This window comes from Acanthaster planci, linkage group LG09 (assembly GCF_054643075.1).
Source record: "Acanthaster planci isolate LZ-2023a linkage group LG09, COTS_SCS, whole genome shotgun sequence".
In the NCBI taxonomy this organism is placed as follows: domain Eukaryota; kingdom Metazoa; phylum Echinodermata; class Asteroidea; order Valvatida; family Acanthasteridae; genus Acanthaster; species Acanthaster planci.
Window position 1 is genome coordinate 21,296,716 of NC_141785.1, and position 14,273 is coordinate 21,310,988.

Consider the following 14,273-nt stretch of genomic DNA (forward strand, 5'->3'; position numbering starts at 1 on the left):
TGTTCACATTATCACAGTAAATTGCAGTTTGTGAGATGAATCCGGTAAAATACTGCACAAGAAAGTTATTCCAATTCAATTGCAACCAACTGACAGACACTGTATGTTTATGTTTATCTCTAAACCTGTACATCTGAGTAAACAGGAATTTCTGTTAAGATCAACCAACAACTAATTCTGCAATAAGCACTGCATCTCCTTGATGTCAGAGTATGAAATAATTACAGTTTTGTACAAAAATGGCACAGATGTCATTATTAATTAAAAGCCAGTTTAGAATTTATGAAGAATAAAAACTGTCTTCTGATAATGTTCAGAGTCATCTTTATCTCGTCCATTAAGATCCACTTTGGACCTGAAGTTGACAAAATTATCAGAACCTGTTAAATGGAATTCGACAACTGAAAATGTTTTAAAATATGTACTATGAAACAATTCGATCCTCTCCTTCCATTCCACACCTACTTCTGGATTTCTGTTTAATAAATAAATTCAGCATCAATTACAGTTCTGAGAGGCATCTGTTCATTTCTTTTTGGTACTCTTTTTTCCTCCTAGATCTGGCGATGGAAGATTCAACACCTTCATAGGCCTTGGTTCCCTTGCAGCTGCCATAGCAACCACTTCCTTCTCATTATTGCTATCAATTGCCTTCTGCAGATTCTGTTCATAAATATAAATAAAAACTTTATAAATAAAAAGATGTTTCTAAAATTCCTGATAAAAATTGGCAGTTTTCTAAAAAGGGTTCAGTGGAGTCACAGTGTGTGGTGTTTTAGTCTACTTACTGTAAATGGTGCATTTTACAGAGTAGTAGTACCCTTCTATTTTCACCTTCCCAGGAAGTTGATATGATACACAGCATTTAAATAACACTTGCTGACTCACCAGCCTTGGATTTGTTGCAATTTGTTTGAAGAAGCCAAAAATCATCAAATACATTCCTCTGTAATATTATATATAACACCAGAATTTGGACAATTTACCATTCAACCTAAACTAATGAGGAATAAGTATAAATCCTGTGAAGCCTTGTCCTAAATATTCAACTCCCCCAACATCTGCCCCTCCCTAATCATTTCTTTCAAGGTTTCTCCTTCCTTACACCACCAGTTGCATACATCAACCCTAACCCTCCCAAATCCTCTATAATCCTTTTCTGCAAAGTGGAAGAATCTGGAGGATTCAGGATGTATGGCAAAAGTGCATGGCTGATTTTGAAGGATGCCTTGCGTAAAGGTCGTGGATTAGACCTTACATGTATGTTGTTTGTGCTTAGTCAAACACAAATTCAGCCCAATATTTCTATTGCATCAACCGCACTGCTCAAGAATGCCATTCGCACTGCCTCAATGTAATGACTGGAATTGCCAGAAGATTTTGAAGGATTTGGGAAGTCAGGCACACCTCCAAATGACATTTTCAAGAAATTTTGGAGGATTTGGGCTGAATGCAATTTTTTCATGTTGAAAATTGGAGGATTTCGGAGGATTCAGGATGGTTCCTTGTAAAAAGGCATAGGGGGTTAGGGTTAACTTCCTCATCATATACATACCTTCTTCAATTTGGACATCTTGACTTCCTTAGCTTTCTTAGGAGCAATATACCGGCCTTAATTTAAAACAAAGATCAAAGTATAAGATTATCAGTAAGTGGGATGAATACTATCATACATAAACATCATTATTTATATGATTATGACACATGAATACAGTCTGATCAGTGTTGGGGTCAAGTCCACAACCTTCAAGGCCAAGGCTGAGTCTGAGGCCAGGATCTCCAAGGCCAAGGCCACGTCTTTGCCATTTGAGTCTGAGGCCACGGTCTCCGAGGCGGAGGCCAAGGCCAGTTGTTACACATACACGCATAACATAACTACTTTTGGCACTGTTGGCTGGCACACAAGATTCATCTAGATCCACAAAAAACTGTTGCCCATGACACTACACAAATATGCCCAATTATTTTGTCCACGGAAAACAACCAAGTGCTGTGTTTCATTGATTAGTTACATTCAGGTTAACAATGTAAACAATACTACTAAACAAACCTGAATGGGCATAATGAACTCGTGTTTGGCAGGTGTTGAAAAGTTCAATTTTTATATTTCTTTAAACAAAGTAAGAGTACGGTCATCCATCATCACTAAAAAAGAAAAATATGAAAACTTTAATAGCTCTTAATACATACAAATTCCCCACAAAATAATTTCTCAGTATTTTCAATTATAAAAACAAGAAGAAAGCCTTAAATGCAGGTTATTAATTCCAAAAAAATATTGTAAGACGGCTTACAGATAGTCGCAGAGTTGCCAAAAAAGTCCTGCAACCAAATAATTTTGTGAGTGAATGTAACGATTTTTCAACATGAAATGAAAGAAAAAATCAGGAGTGCTTCCAAAAATTATAATGAGTCATTTTTCTAGTTCCAGATTGCGAAAATTATTCAGCTAGATTGCCACTACAAAACATTCAATAAGTACATGCAGCCTAATTCACGGAACAATCAATGAAAATAAGAATGTTCCCTACATGTATTTAGCTTCATCGCGTCATTAGGGAGTCTAGGTACCGTACCATGTATTTGTATACTAAAATAATTCAGGCACATGCACGTTGCAAGTACTTTGTCATGAAAAAATTCTGGGGAAGCGGAGAAAACTGACTAAAAATGGGTGCCCTCGAACCAGCCTTGACTGATTCTTTGAGTCCAGAAAGTTCCGAAGCCAAGGCAAAGACCAAGTCATTGGGTAGCGAGGCTGAGGCCAAGGCTTTGAAAGGCTGGCCTCAAGACCTCCAACACTGAATATGATCTATGGAGAATGGTGTAACTGATGACCTTTGCACAGAGAGAAAAGTCAATGATGTCACATAATTTCTTTCATTGTATTTGTCAATCAATAAATCGTCATCCTTTTCTGACCTTTCTTTACACCTGTTGCCTTCTTTTTCATATGGGAATGCTTTGCACTCTTCCTGCCCAGAACTTGAATTTTCATTTTTTTTTTCCCTTGTGGCATTTTGCTTGAATTTACTTCCTGTTCATACATAAAAGAAAATATTATTAGGTTAGAGACGGCAGACGGATGCCTTTCTGTGATAGGTGTCTCATTATTTTCATGTACAGTGTAGCTGTTGGGTATGATTGTGGATCCGTTGATTGCACTACTCTATCCATCATATTTTCTATTTTTGAACTTTTCTCATTAACACAGCCAGGAATGTCTATGTAGCTGAAACTGGTCCCCAATTTTGCCACCTGTCAGAAGTCACGTTGGCCAAAATAGGGTCCTCATGCTTATACAGTCAAGGATATTAGCAAGAAAAGCTGTACAGTTGATCAGGGAGGGATGACACACTGTACCACAAAATTGACCAATCACTGATCACACCGAAACATACCAAATACATGTATAGCTACAGGTATGTTGCCTGACCAGCTGTATCCCTTGAAGAGCAGCATGTATACAGTGCAGGGGGCTTGTCTATAATGTCCAACCCTGATGTTGCTGACACAGGCTAGTCTGAGTAACTACGGCATTTGGATATGGTCAGCAACAAGTCCAAATGTTACAAGAGGTGATTTGTAGAGTCCTGGTTACTTGGAATACGGTTACATGTTCTCATGCCCAACTTAAGTTGGGGATCAAACGCTGCAGGCATGGTACTGGCATCACTGAGCACATGTGCGCATAGTATCATGTTTATATGCATTGTGGCAAACTACTGAAAAACGTTCCAAATACAGCTGTGCCATTTGCCACATGGTGAACCGTTACCCATACGCAACTGTGATTTGGCGAAAGCATTCAGCATGAGTACCAGCTACTAATTTATACAAGGTGAATAAATTGCCACAACTTATTAAAGCGCAGTTACCATAACCTGATGGCTTACACTGCTTACTACATCATTCATGTGCCTATACACATGCTAATTCCAAACACAGTTACACAGTTACATGTAAGTCAGCCGCTGTCCTAAAATAACACAGTTGGGACCACTAGGGACATAACAATCTCAGCTTTATCGCATACTCAGAAAGGGAAAGAGTTTTTATAGGCCTACCCCCAGAAATGTGGGGTACGACATCGATCCGCCTCGCTCCGGTTCGTGGGAGCGGGATGGACCCCACAGTTCAACTTGTAGGCCTGCATCATAGACCTACACCTCCATATGGCCTACACACCCTAGTCCTGCACACAAACCGAATGAGACTCACTTTATTCTTCACGTGGAACTCTTACGCAAAAGAACAAGCCAAACCACTGTTAAAAGGCATAAATGTCTGTCGTACCTACTGCGATTTGGAAAAATGACCGAATGGCCTCAGCTTGGCAGGGTACCGTGTAAAAATGTCCAATGTCCTCCGATTTAGCACGTGCTGGCTTTTTCGTTTAGGCTCTGCCGTGTATTTATAGAAACTGTAAGTGTCAACGCGCAATATTTCAAATTTTTGTTAAATATACATGTAAAATCTTTTGAAAATTAATTAACAATGTTGTGTATGCATATTTTTGTGTGTTATTAAGCTAAGGAAATTTCATACTTTGAAAGTCTATTTTACTTAAAAGAGAAATGCAACTTCGATGATGTTCAGTTAAATAACATGTAAACATGGCTGCGTCCAGTTCTCACGTCGACGACGAAATCGTCTTCGCCGCTGTGACGAATATTCCAAGTGTATTTCGTTCCAGGGATCTTCGAAATTACTTTTCGCAATTTCTTGAGGCTGGTGGATTCCACTGCTTTCATTTCAAACATAGACCCTTGCAGAATCTAACTGAAAATGAGGTCCAAATCGAAGCTCCAAAAGAAACCAACAGCGTTCCTTGTGCAGCCATATGTGGGCCTCCCCATGGCGTCACAACCCATGGAAGGCAAGGGCATGATGGAAATCCAGTAGACAGAACTAGAGACCAGAATATGCGAACGATAGCTGGAGCCTGTAAGAAAAAGAAAGGAAAGAATCCCAATGCAGCAAAACGCAATCAACATGAACGGTCATGCTGTGTCATTCGACTGACAAAATCCAACTTGGAAAAGTTCCTCCAGATGTACAGCAAGAAGAATTGGGTGGACCGTAAAGGCTCACTGATGGCAGAACTGTGTCACATATCGAGGATAACAGTTCTAGATGATGTCACTGATAAAGAAGGTGACTGTTGCAGGCCAATCCATGTTTTGATAAAGTGTTCCATTGACGATGTGTATTGGATGTCGGGCAGTGCAGTTGAGTGTTTACCATCTCAACTCTGGACAGCTCAATTGTTTGGACAACTCAACCAGTGGAACAACAGCATCGTTTATCAAGTTATCCATTAAGAAATCTTGACCACACAAGGCATGAACATGATGGAGTGCAGGCATTTACATGTGCATGTATTAACACAGATAAAAGATTGATGTGTTTGGCAAATTTGTGTATGTCACATTACTTTGTGACGTGGCTTGCTGGGCATGATGTGCACAGATAGTGTTGTACATAAGCACAGATGATCAGTCATTAGTCTGTCAGTCTGGGAGACAGTGAATTGCCCCCTCCCCATGGCAGGAAATTGTTTTTCTTTTTTTGCTTTTCAAATTTGGAGAAAAAGTGTGGACAAAGGGATTGTGAAGTGCACATGCTCTCATTAAGAGGCAATTTATCTCACTGGTGGAGTTGTCTGTCCATTTGAGGCATAGATGATTGAGGTGTCTCAAGGGTCGAGTTGTCCCTAGTTTGGTTGGGAAACTGTTGAGTTGTCCCCCGTACCCTGTCAGTACTCCCAGAACTGTGGGGTCTGACATTGGACCCAACAGTTCTGGGAGTACCCTGTCATCCAATCAGTCATTATTTTGACTTTCAAGCAATGCCATATGATTGCTACATGTACATGTCTGAGTATTGTATAATACACTACTCAAAAGAATTAAAGGAACAAGTGAACAGAATGTTTTTGTCATGGTCTATATGGGCTACTATTACTATTAGAACAAGAGGCATTAAAGTTATGTGAAAATTAATGCTTCTTGTTCTGATGGTAGCCCATATAGACCATGACAAAAACATTCTGTTTTCTTGTTCCTTTAATTCTTTTGAGTAGTGTATATAATTTAATATGTTGCACTGAATGTTTCAAATTTTATATTTCTCAAATTTCATAATTCACCTTTGAATGAAAATGTAAACTCTGCCCGTGGAGTGGAGGGAAAATATCGGCTCATTTGCATTGAATACTTTGATTGTATTCTGCAGTATTTGTTGCTATTCACTGACTGACTGCCGATCTGACTGACCGACTGACCAACTGAACTGACTTGACTGAGTGATTGGTTTGTAAATGAGTGTCAAGGAAGTTGAAATTGGGAAAAGGTCCGTGATGTTGGTAAAATCTTAATGTCATGAGCATCTGAAACAGCATTTCTTTTATTGAATTCCTGTTTATTATTAAATGTCCATTTAACTAATATGAGTTTTTATTCATTCAAACCTTTCAAAAAGTTTCTTTTTTTTTTAATTACAGAGCCACAGTTTACCCCCCAAAAGGACACCTTTTTAAAGTCAAAAAGGAAGCCTGAACGGCCCACACCTATAACAATCAGTACTAAAATGCCAAAATCAATACTACGTCAGTTACCTGAGCTCAACCCACCTGATATCATGCCCAATGGAAATGTTGGTACACCCACTTCAGTCTATAGTCAGCTGATCAAAGAATGTCAATTTCCACCTTGGCTCATCAAACATCTGGGACTTGTCTTTCCCAAGAGTCAGTCCAACAGAAGATATGGAAATGTAGGATTGGACTATAATGATACTGTGGTAGAAACTCAGGTCTCAAGTCAAGTGAAGCAGAAGAAAAAAAAGAAGAAGAAAAACAAGCGGAAAAGGAAAGACAGAAGTTCCTCGCCAAGCGAGACAAAGAGGCAGGAAACAAGACCTGAAAGTAGCTACAACAATCAGAGTATTTCACCTCCCAAATCAGATGAGGTGCGTGTCTGTCATGCTTTTGTATTGATAATTTTTGTTTGTGTAACTTCCCAACTCCACCTCATGCGGGAACAAGGGAGGGGATGTTGTCACATACATGTATAATAGTGACATTTGTATAGTGAGAACTCTCTGTGCATGGGTACAACTTCATGCATGCCTGGCAATGGGTGCACCGAGCAGTGAGCATATGCACCTGATTTCTCTTGAAATGTTTGGTCCCTGTGTACTGCACTCCCATCAGCCAGTCTCTTCTTCGCAAATGAGGAGATAGCTCTAGCTAGAGTGGATAGCAAGTTATGATCTTCATGTACTGCAATAATGACAGGCCCAGTCTTCATTATGATGACTGTACTGTCCCTAAGCAAGGCACTTTGTAACAATAACAATTCAAATCAAAATTATGCCATTAATAAATCAACTTCTAATTTCGTAAATGTGAAATGGCCTTCATGGTTTAAAAAGATGAAATTTCCATTTCCCTCAGGATAATGATTCAGGTGAGGAATGGGAGCGTTATGAAGCCTTACACAATGATGTAACCAATCAGGAGAGAACAACTGAGCGTCTGTTTGAGAGCGAGATGGAGGTCACATGGGACAAAGGGAGCAGTGGTCTTGTCTTTTACACTGATGCGGCATTCTGGGATAAGCAAGAAGGAGGTAGGTTTTGGAGGTTAATGGAAAATTGGGGCCAAAAGTTAGTTCAAAGGAATTTTGTGTCGAAATGAAGAAAACAAATGGTAACTCAGCTATATCACACCTCGTATAATTCAAGTCTGAGTTTTCAGTAACATGCCAAAATTTAATAATCTTCACATTATTTCATTAAAAAACAAGGAAGTTGCTACAATTTTTTCCCATAAAACTTTTGGTTGACAGATTTTGATGAGAAAACTGCTGACGACTGGGATGTTGACATGAGTGGTTACTATGATCCAGGTGAGTGCATTGTATTTACTGACTGAGTGGGAATCAGTTACCGCTTTGGAAAATTTTCTCAGCTGATTCTTCAAGACTTAGTCACCTGCCCACTTGTTGTGACGACAGCAAAAACAATTGGAGACAAGCAGCCTTTTTCTATACAAAATGTACAAACTCCCATTTCACATCAAGCTCTTCTATTTAGTGCATAAATCTGTATTTCCTTTCACATTATTTGGTGTAATGTTAGCTATGTCAGGTAGCACCAAGGTAAAGCAGTTTTTAAAAGTTTGTTAGGAGTGGATAGAAAAGATTTTCATCTTTGCTTGGAAGGAAGAGGCAAGTGCCTGTGTTTCCATCTTAGATTGATTTCGGTCGAGCCCAGGTTTATATGTACATGTACATACACCTGGTTCCTTAGCTGGAGGAGATAAAGATGCTCGAGACTTCCTTCAGATGAGAGAGCAACAGAGAAGGCTTGATGGCATCGAGATTGTCAGTGCCTTCAAGCCATCATGGAATGCAACAAAAAGACAAATGAAACTTGACAGGCGAAGAGCCAAATTAAAGGTTGCAGCAGAGAAAAGAATTGCTGAGGACCAAGCACGACCTATTGGAGCATTTGAGAAACATACCAAAGTAAGAATTTCCATGTCATACTCAAAAAAGTTATACTTGACAATCAGTGTCATGTTGGGGGAGTATTCTGTCCCTTTGAAATGTCAAACTTATCATACATACATGTATTTAACTTCTGATATATCTAAAATATTATTAATTTGACAGTGACCAGTGTTGTAGCTAAGACCATCACATGACCAGACATGAGACTAGTCACAAGTAACGGTGAACAATCACAAAGGAATGCTTTTGTTGCTGTTCATTATAGTTTAGTGACTTGAATTCAGATGGGGGGGTCTTGTGTAGGTCTTAAGAGGTCTTGACTGCAATACTGCAGGTTATGAGTTGTAACAGTTTCACTATAACCTAACGTCACAAAGTTGAATATTGTACACAAGCAGAGTGTCTTCGACAAGCAACGAGAGGCTGAAAAACTGAGTAGAATTACACTCTGAAATTTAAATTGATGCTTGTTCAGTGTAAACAGTAACTTTTGTTAAGTTTTACCAACAGCACAAAGCACTAAACCATTTTTTCTCAGGGTTTTGGCAGGAAGATGATGGAGGCACAGGGTTGGATGGAAGGTGAAGGCTTGGGAAAAGATGGAAACAAAGGAATAAGTACAGCATTACACAACGAAGGACAGAACAGCTTTGACAAAAGAGGTTTTGGGTAAGGGTTCTATCTCAGTCTAACTAGAAGCTTTCCCTCATCAGTAGAGAAGAGATAGGCTTAGTGGGAAGGTTTCAACTGGCTCCAAATACATGCCTTGTACTGATGCAAAGACTGGACATTTCAACAGAAATTGGTTGTATGCACTCAGAACGTCTGACGTCGAGTATCCATGAACCTGTGAGCTACAAGCAGTGACTTCCCTTTTAACTAAAAGGATGTCACTGCTGTGTAAGGACATGCCATGTCTGGTTCCAATATGAAGCAGATACCCGATATCTACCTTTCATAATGAAAACAGTTCACCTTTGCAACACTGTCTGCATTGTTTTCAATTAAGATCTGTTTGGATTCTTTGTTTTTTAGTGTGGTTGATCAGATGAAGTGATTCTCGCTAAGCATCAAAGAGCTAGTAAATGTGGATGCTTTTTGTTATTTAACCTGTTTATATGCAAACATTACAGAATAGGCTAAACAGAACCAGTGCAATTGATCACCCAAAATGTTCTATTTTACATAAGGAACATGGAAAAGGTATAAAAAACTTCTACTCAATGTGGCAGTTAATGACAATGATAATTAAGGGCACAATATTTCTGCAATAATGACCAAGTTGTAACTAGAGTTGTAAACTAAGAATTAGAATGCTTATTCTCAACGTATTAATTTATTAAACCTAAGTCATGATGACCTTCACACTTCTTTATTATTAATGTTTTTACCCTAAGAATTGTGTACATTAGAGGCTTTCTCCTTCATGGGGCAGACCCAGTGCAAGCTTAGGCTTTATGTCTGACCTCCCCATACTGTTATAAATTTAGTTCTTTTTACTTCTATATTACTTAGTAAATTCATCTTGGCCTTTTACCAGACCCCTATCAGGTTTTCAATGTACTAGTTTAATACCATTCTATTACACTTTCATTTTTGTTCATAAATTCCCTTTTGGATGAAAAAATTAAAATAAGTCAGAAATTCATGTTGGCTTAGATGATCAATAATTTAACTCCAATTTTATGAGATTAAAGTGTCTGAGATATTCATGAATTTATTTTGGTAACTTTCAGTTGACATTTTTTGTCTGTTGTAGATATTACGGGAAGCAACTGTTACCTGATCAAAGTTCCAATATGTTCCAAGACAATTCCTTCACAAGACCTAAAAAGGGCAAGCGAGCGGTGATTATCTCAACCATCTACGATGACCCAGAGACAACTGATCCTGTGGAGAGACTTCTCAGATCACAAGGGCCTCACAGTTTAAAATACAGAAACAGTGTCAACTTCACAAAATCCACAGACACTGGTTTAAAGAGACTGCAAAGCCTAACACCTGAAGAGAAAAGTTCTCTTTAAATAAACGTCATGAAACAAAGCAAATTTGATCTATATTTTTGTATTGATATTTATATATTAAAATATTAATTTATGTTAATTTAAGCCAGTCCCAAAGTTTGCCTTTGTAGCTTGCGTGTATTTGTTTTTGGAGTTATCTGTTACTGTGGGCTCAGACATTCGTTAAGCACTCAGAAAGTGAGAAAACTTTGCAGATTTGCTTCAAGCCTGCATATAATTATAATATTTAAGGATTTCTGTTTATTTTGCCGAATAACCTCTGTGTTCTTTATTTACCAGTATATAATGCATGTTTTGCTTTAACTGATGTTGCAAATGTCCTCCCAGTTGACAGATATTTGTATTTCCAGAAAAAACTGTTTATCTTGGTTTATGGATGTTTGTCGTCAGAAAGTTTGAACTTATTCCAAAGTGTAACATTTCAAAACTGCTTTTTTCAATGCTAGAAATGAAGATTCCTGTATTGGCATAGGTATTTAATTGCAGGTACGTCTCATCAAACATTGAATTCTGTCCTGCTGCTTCTGCATAACTGCATTTCATTTGAAACACATTTATTTGAGTAAATAATTTACCCCAAAATGTGTTTTATCACATATGATGGGTATGGAATTCTTACACCTTAAACTTATAATCAAAAGTTTGTAATGAGGAGTTTTCCAGAGATTTCTTCACAATCTGCAGAAGTCTTTTTGTTACCCCCAATTCACCCTTCAGCTATTGTTAATAATGAAACAAGCGGATGCTTAATACATGCATTTTTAGCACAGTGAAACTCTGTTGCTGGATTTTGAAACCAAGAAGGTTCTTAAGTCTTAGTGATATTTTGGCCAGTCTAAATGTTACTATCTTTGTAGTTTTTCTACATTTGTTCTTGAAGTTATTTGTTATTGTTCATATCTGCCCAGAAAATCTGTGAAAGCACTTGTCAAAGTGGCAAAACACGCCAGATTCATCGCTGAAATGACATCGAACAATTTCCGTTTATTTTGCTAAATCGCATCTCTGTGTTCAACACTCAGTATACAGTACACATATGTACATGTATTTAGCAATGTTTCAGAAGTCCTTTTGAATTTAATATTTCCAAAAGCATTGTGAATCTTTCTGTGTTCATGTACATGTTAGAAAGTTCGAACAAACTGCAATATTTAGTAGTCCAAAGTAGTGGCTTTTCTTTCGAAGAAATAAAGTTTCATCCACAGCCGTGGATCTTCAACTCTGACTGTTTACGTTGAAGGCAACAAGTTTACTGAGTGAGAATTTCATCCTACATTCTGACGACTTTAAATGATAAATAAATGACTTGGAAAACACACTACAGCACATATGCAATAGAAAGAAAACTTTAAAATTGAGATGCAGTCGAACCTCGCTAATAAGAGGTCCTTCAGACTTGGCAAATTGTTGTAACAGGAACCTTGTATTATCAGGAATAACAATGAAAAACAAAGGATTGGGACCTAACAATTTCCTTGTTATTAGCAAAATCTTGTATCAACAGTGCTCTTATTAACGAGGTTCAACTATAATATAAAAAAGAAACAGCAAAGGAAACCAACAACTTTGGCAACATGAGTTATTGAGGGCTATGCTCACGTCCCACAAAATTCTTTTTTAAAATCTCTTCCTTAATTTTGGAACCAGGCAAATGTTCTTTGTAAACTTTGGTATTGAATGGTTCTGCTTGGTCCCAACACAGCAGGAAGACTTCTGCAGTTAAAACTACGAGACGTGGAAATTCAAGACTTCACATCCGTTCTTGGTTTTATGTTCCCATATCTTTGCTGAGTTCTGCTCCTAGCTGTTGGAAGTCTCTGTGAACACTTTGAATCATTGCTCCAGCTTCCCTACGAGTCATTGGCCGAATGTTCTCAGTACCAGCTAACCCCTGCCTCTTGGCATCCTGGGCTAGCAACTTCTCCATCTTAGAGGCCATGAGACGACACTGTTCTTGTCGCTGGTTAATCCGGAGACGCCTTGCTGCTTCTTGCTCCTGCAGAAAGAATATTATGGAGTAACAATTATGTGTTATGGATAACAAGAATAGCTAAAGACAGAAAAACACATTAATTTTTTTTTTCCATCTCCCTCTCTTTAATTACGATGGAGATTTTCATAATTAGTTTGTTTTTCTTCTCACAGTTCTTTACTTGGGGATGTCCCATTCACCAGCAATATATATCACCCTACAGGGTAAGTTACCAGAAAGATTGGAAGTAATCATTAAGAGGCTGGTTTAAATCAAGTGTGCAGTGTATCAAAACTCTTTACCTCTCTACGTCTTTGAGCTTTAAGCTGCTTTTCTTTCATTTTCCGTGCTCTCTCCTCAGTCATGTCAGTGTCTACCACTGTATTTGTCTGGCCTTTCTGGAATCTTTCAGGACACTTAGCTTGCCGAGTTTTGGTGCTGGCAGAGTCATTAAGCATCACATCAAAAGTGATAGCAGAAGGCAAAGATGTACTGCTCTCTGAATCCGATGCCATCATCCTCTTCTAGTTATACCCCTTGCGCGGAGTCGAACGCCGAAAAGCCTCCCGCGCCTGGGGAAATCAAAACTGGCGACGGTGGTTAACAACTTAAGTTTCAGTTCGCGTGGCTTGGATCACTTGTGCTGATCTACTCTTTGTTGATATCGGCAGTTCCTAATCCCCCTCTATCCGCCCATAGACCTCTCTAGGTCTATGAGGTACCTCAAATCCGTTTCGTCATCAATGATTGCAGGCCTATACAATTTCTATGGAAACGAATAACGTTGCCTATATACAGATTTTATAAAGCAAAGATTGTACATGTATAGCGCCGGCCCGCGCAGTGTAAAGTCAAATTTTGTATAGTGCGCCCTCTACAGTTTTCACATTGATAGGTCAGCTGTCTCGTAGTTTTTGCAGTGGTCAAGTGGTGGGCGTGTGAATCACGGTGCTGGGAAGCCGGGTCATAATAAAAAATTCACTTCTTTACGGCGAAAATTCCAATCATATTGAAGGTAGTTGATTAGTTGTCATTCAAGTCAGATTAGAGTCACAGTTTTCTTCTCGATGAATCCAACGAAAATTCTTGTCAGAGTACGGTGGTGATATTGTTATAGCTGACGTTTTATTAGAAAATATAAGAATTAAATTAAACAAAATTTGGCAAAGAGCAGGCCTGCTTAGTATACTCAATCTTCACAGTGAACACTGTTTCAAAATTACGAGATCCTTTGGAGAAACTTAACGATAACTCGCAAGAGTAAATAAAGACGAAAACAAATTAATTTGCGCGTAATCAGCGACAATCATAATTGTTCACCTATATAAAGTCAGAACATTTAATTTAGTCCCTTTTTACATTTACAAAGATTGAAGGTGTTTATCATAATTACAAATATTAACGTATTGTTAATGAACAGGATATTCTAATTTAAAGACACACACCATCATCAATTAGGGGCAGATCCAGGAATTTTCCGGGGGGAGGTCAGGTCGGAGATTTTTTGCAGACAACTGAGCGCCGGGAAACAATGATGAAACATAACATGACGCACATTGTTTACAATGGTATCGGTGCACTTACTCTAGTTGTTTTTATTATTTCCCCCATTTTCTTTACCCCCTCCCCTTTTTTAGAGGGGGGGGGGTTAACCCCCGGATCCACGGCTGATTGGACGTCAAGGTTTCTCTGTGAATATTAATTCATCATTTTATGCCTGATTAAAGTCTTTACTATTTTAGGCCCAATCTTGTGATG

At 38.5% G+C, this 14,273-nt stretch overlaps 3 protein-coding genes across 5 annotated transcripts; 1 reads left to right on the forward strand and 2 right to left on the reverse strand.

The window, feature by feature from the left end:
- Positions 1-74: 74 nt before the first annotated feature.
- On the reverse strand, positions 75-4,429 carry LOC110985447 (leydig cell tumor 10 kDa protein homolog). Of its 2 annotated transcripts, none has more exons than XM_022246478.2 (4): positions 4,297-4,429; positions 2,923-3,037; positions 1,556-1,611; positions 75-663 (listed from the first exon to the last, which is right to left on the reverse strand). In XM_022246478.2, the coding sequence occupies exons 2-4, from the start codon at positions 3,017-3,019 to the stop codon at positions 526-528; spliced, it is 291 nt and encodes a 96-aa protein (XP_022102170.2). In that variant the 5' UTR covers positions 3,020-3,037; positions 4,297-4,429; the 3' UTR covers positions 75-525. The 2 variants fall into 2 exon arrangements, with proteins under 2 accessions (XP_022102170.2, XP_022102171.2); XM_022246479.2 differs by having other exon boundaries at positions 4,222-4,410.
- Positions 4,430-4,578: 149 nt separating this feature from the next.
- On the forward strand, positions 4,579-11,762 carry LOC110985445 (G patch domain-containing protein 3-like). Of its 2 annotated transcripts, none has more exons than XM_022246476.2 (7): positions 4,579-5,157; positions 6,506-6,972; positions 7,460-7,634; positions 7,854-7,913; positions 8,317-8,534; positions 9,058-9,188; positions 10,279-11,762. In XM_022246476.2, exons 1-7 carry the CDS (start codon positions 4,617-4,619, stop codon positions 10,541-10,543), a joined length of 1,857 nt encoding a protein of 618 aa, XP_022102168.2. In that variant the 5' UTR covers positions 4,579-4,616; the 3' UTR covers positions 10,544-11,762. The 2 variants fall into 2 exon arrangements, with proteins under 2 accessions (XP_022102168.2, XP_086997140.1); XM_087141014.1 differs by having other exon boundaries at positions 5,111-5,231.
- Positions 11,495-13,380, reverse strand: LOC110985446 (uncharacterized). The gene is made up of 2 exons (XM_022246477.2): positions 12,818-13,380; positions 11,495-12,539 (listed from the first exon to the last, which is right to left on the reverse strand). The coding sequence occupies exons 1-2, from the start codon at positions 13,031-13,033 to the stop codon at positions 12,312-12,314; spliced, it is 444 nt and encodes a 147-aa protein (XP_022102169.1). The 5' UTR covers positions 13,034-13,380; the 3' UTR covers positions 11,495-12,311.
- Between the last annotated feature and the right edge of the window lie 893 nt (positions 13,381-14,273).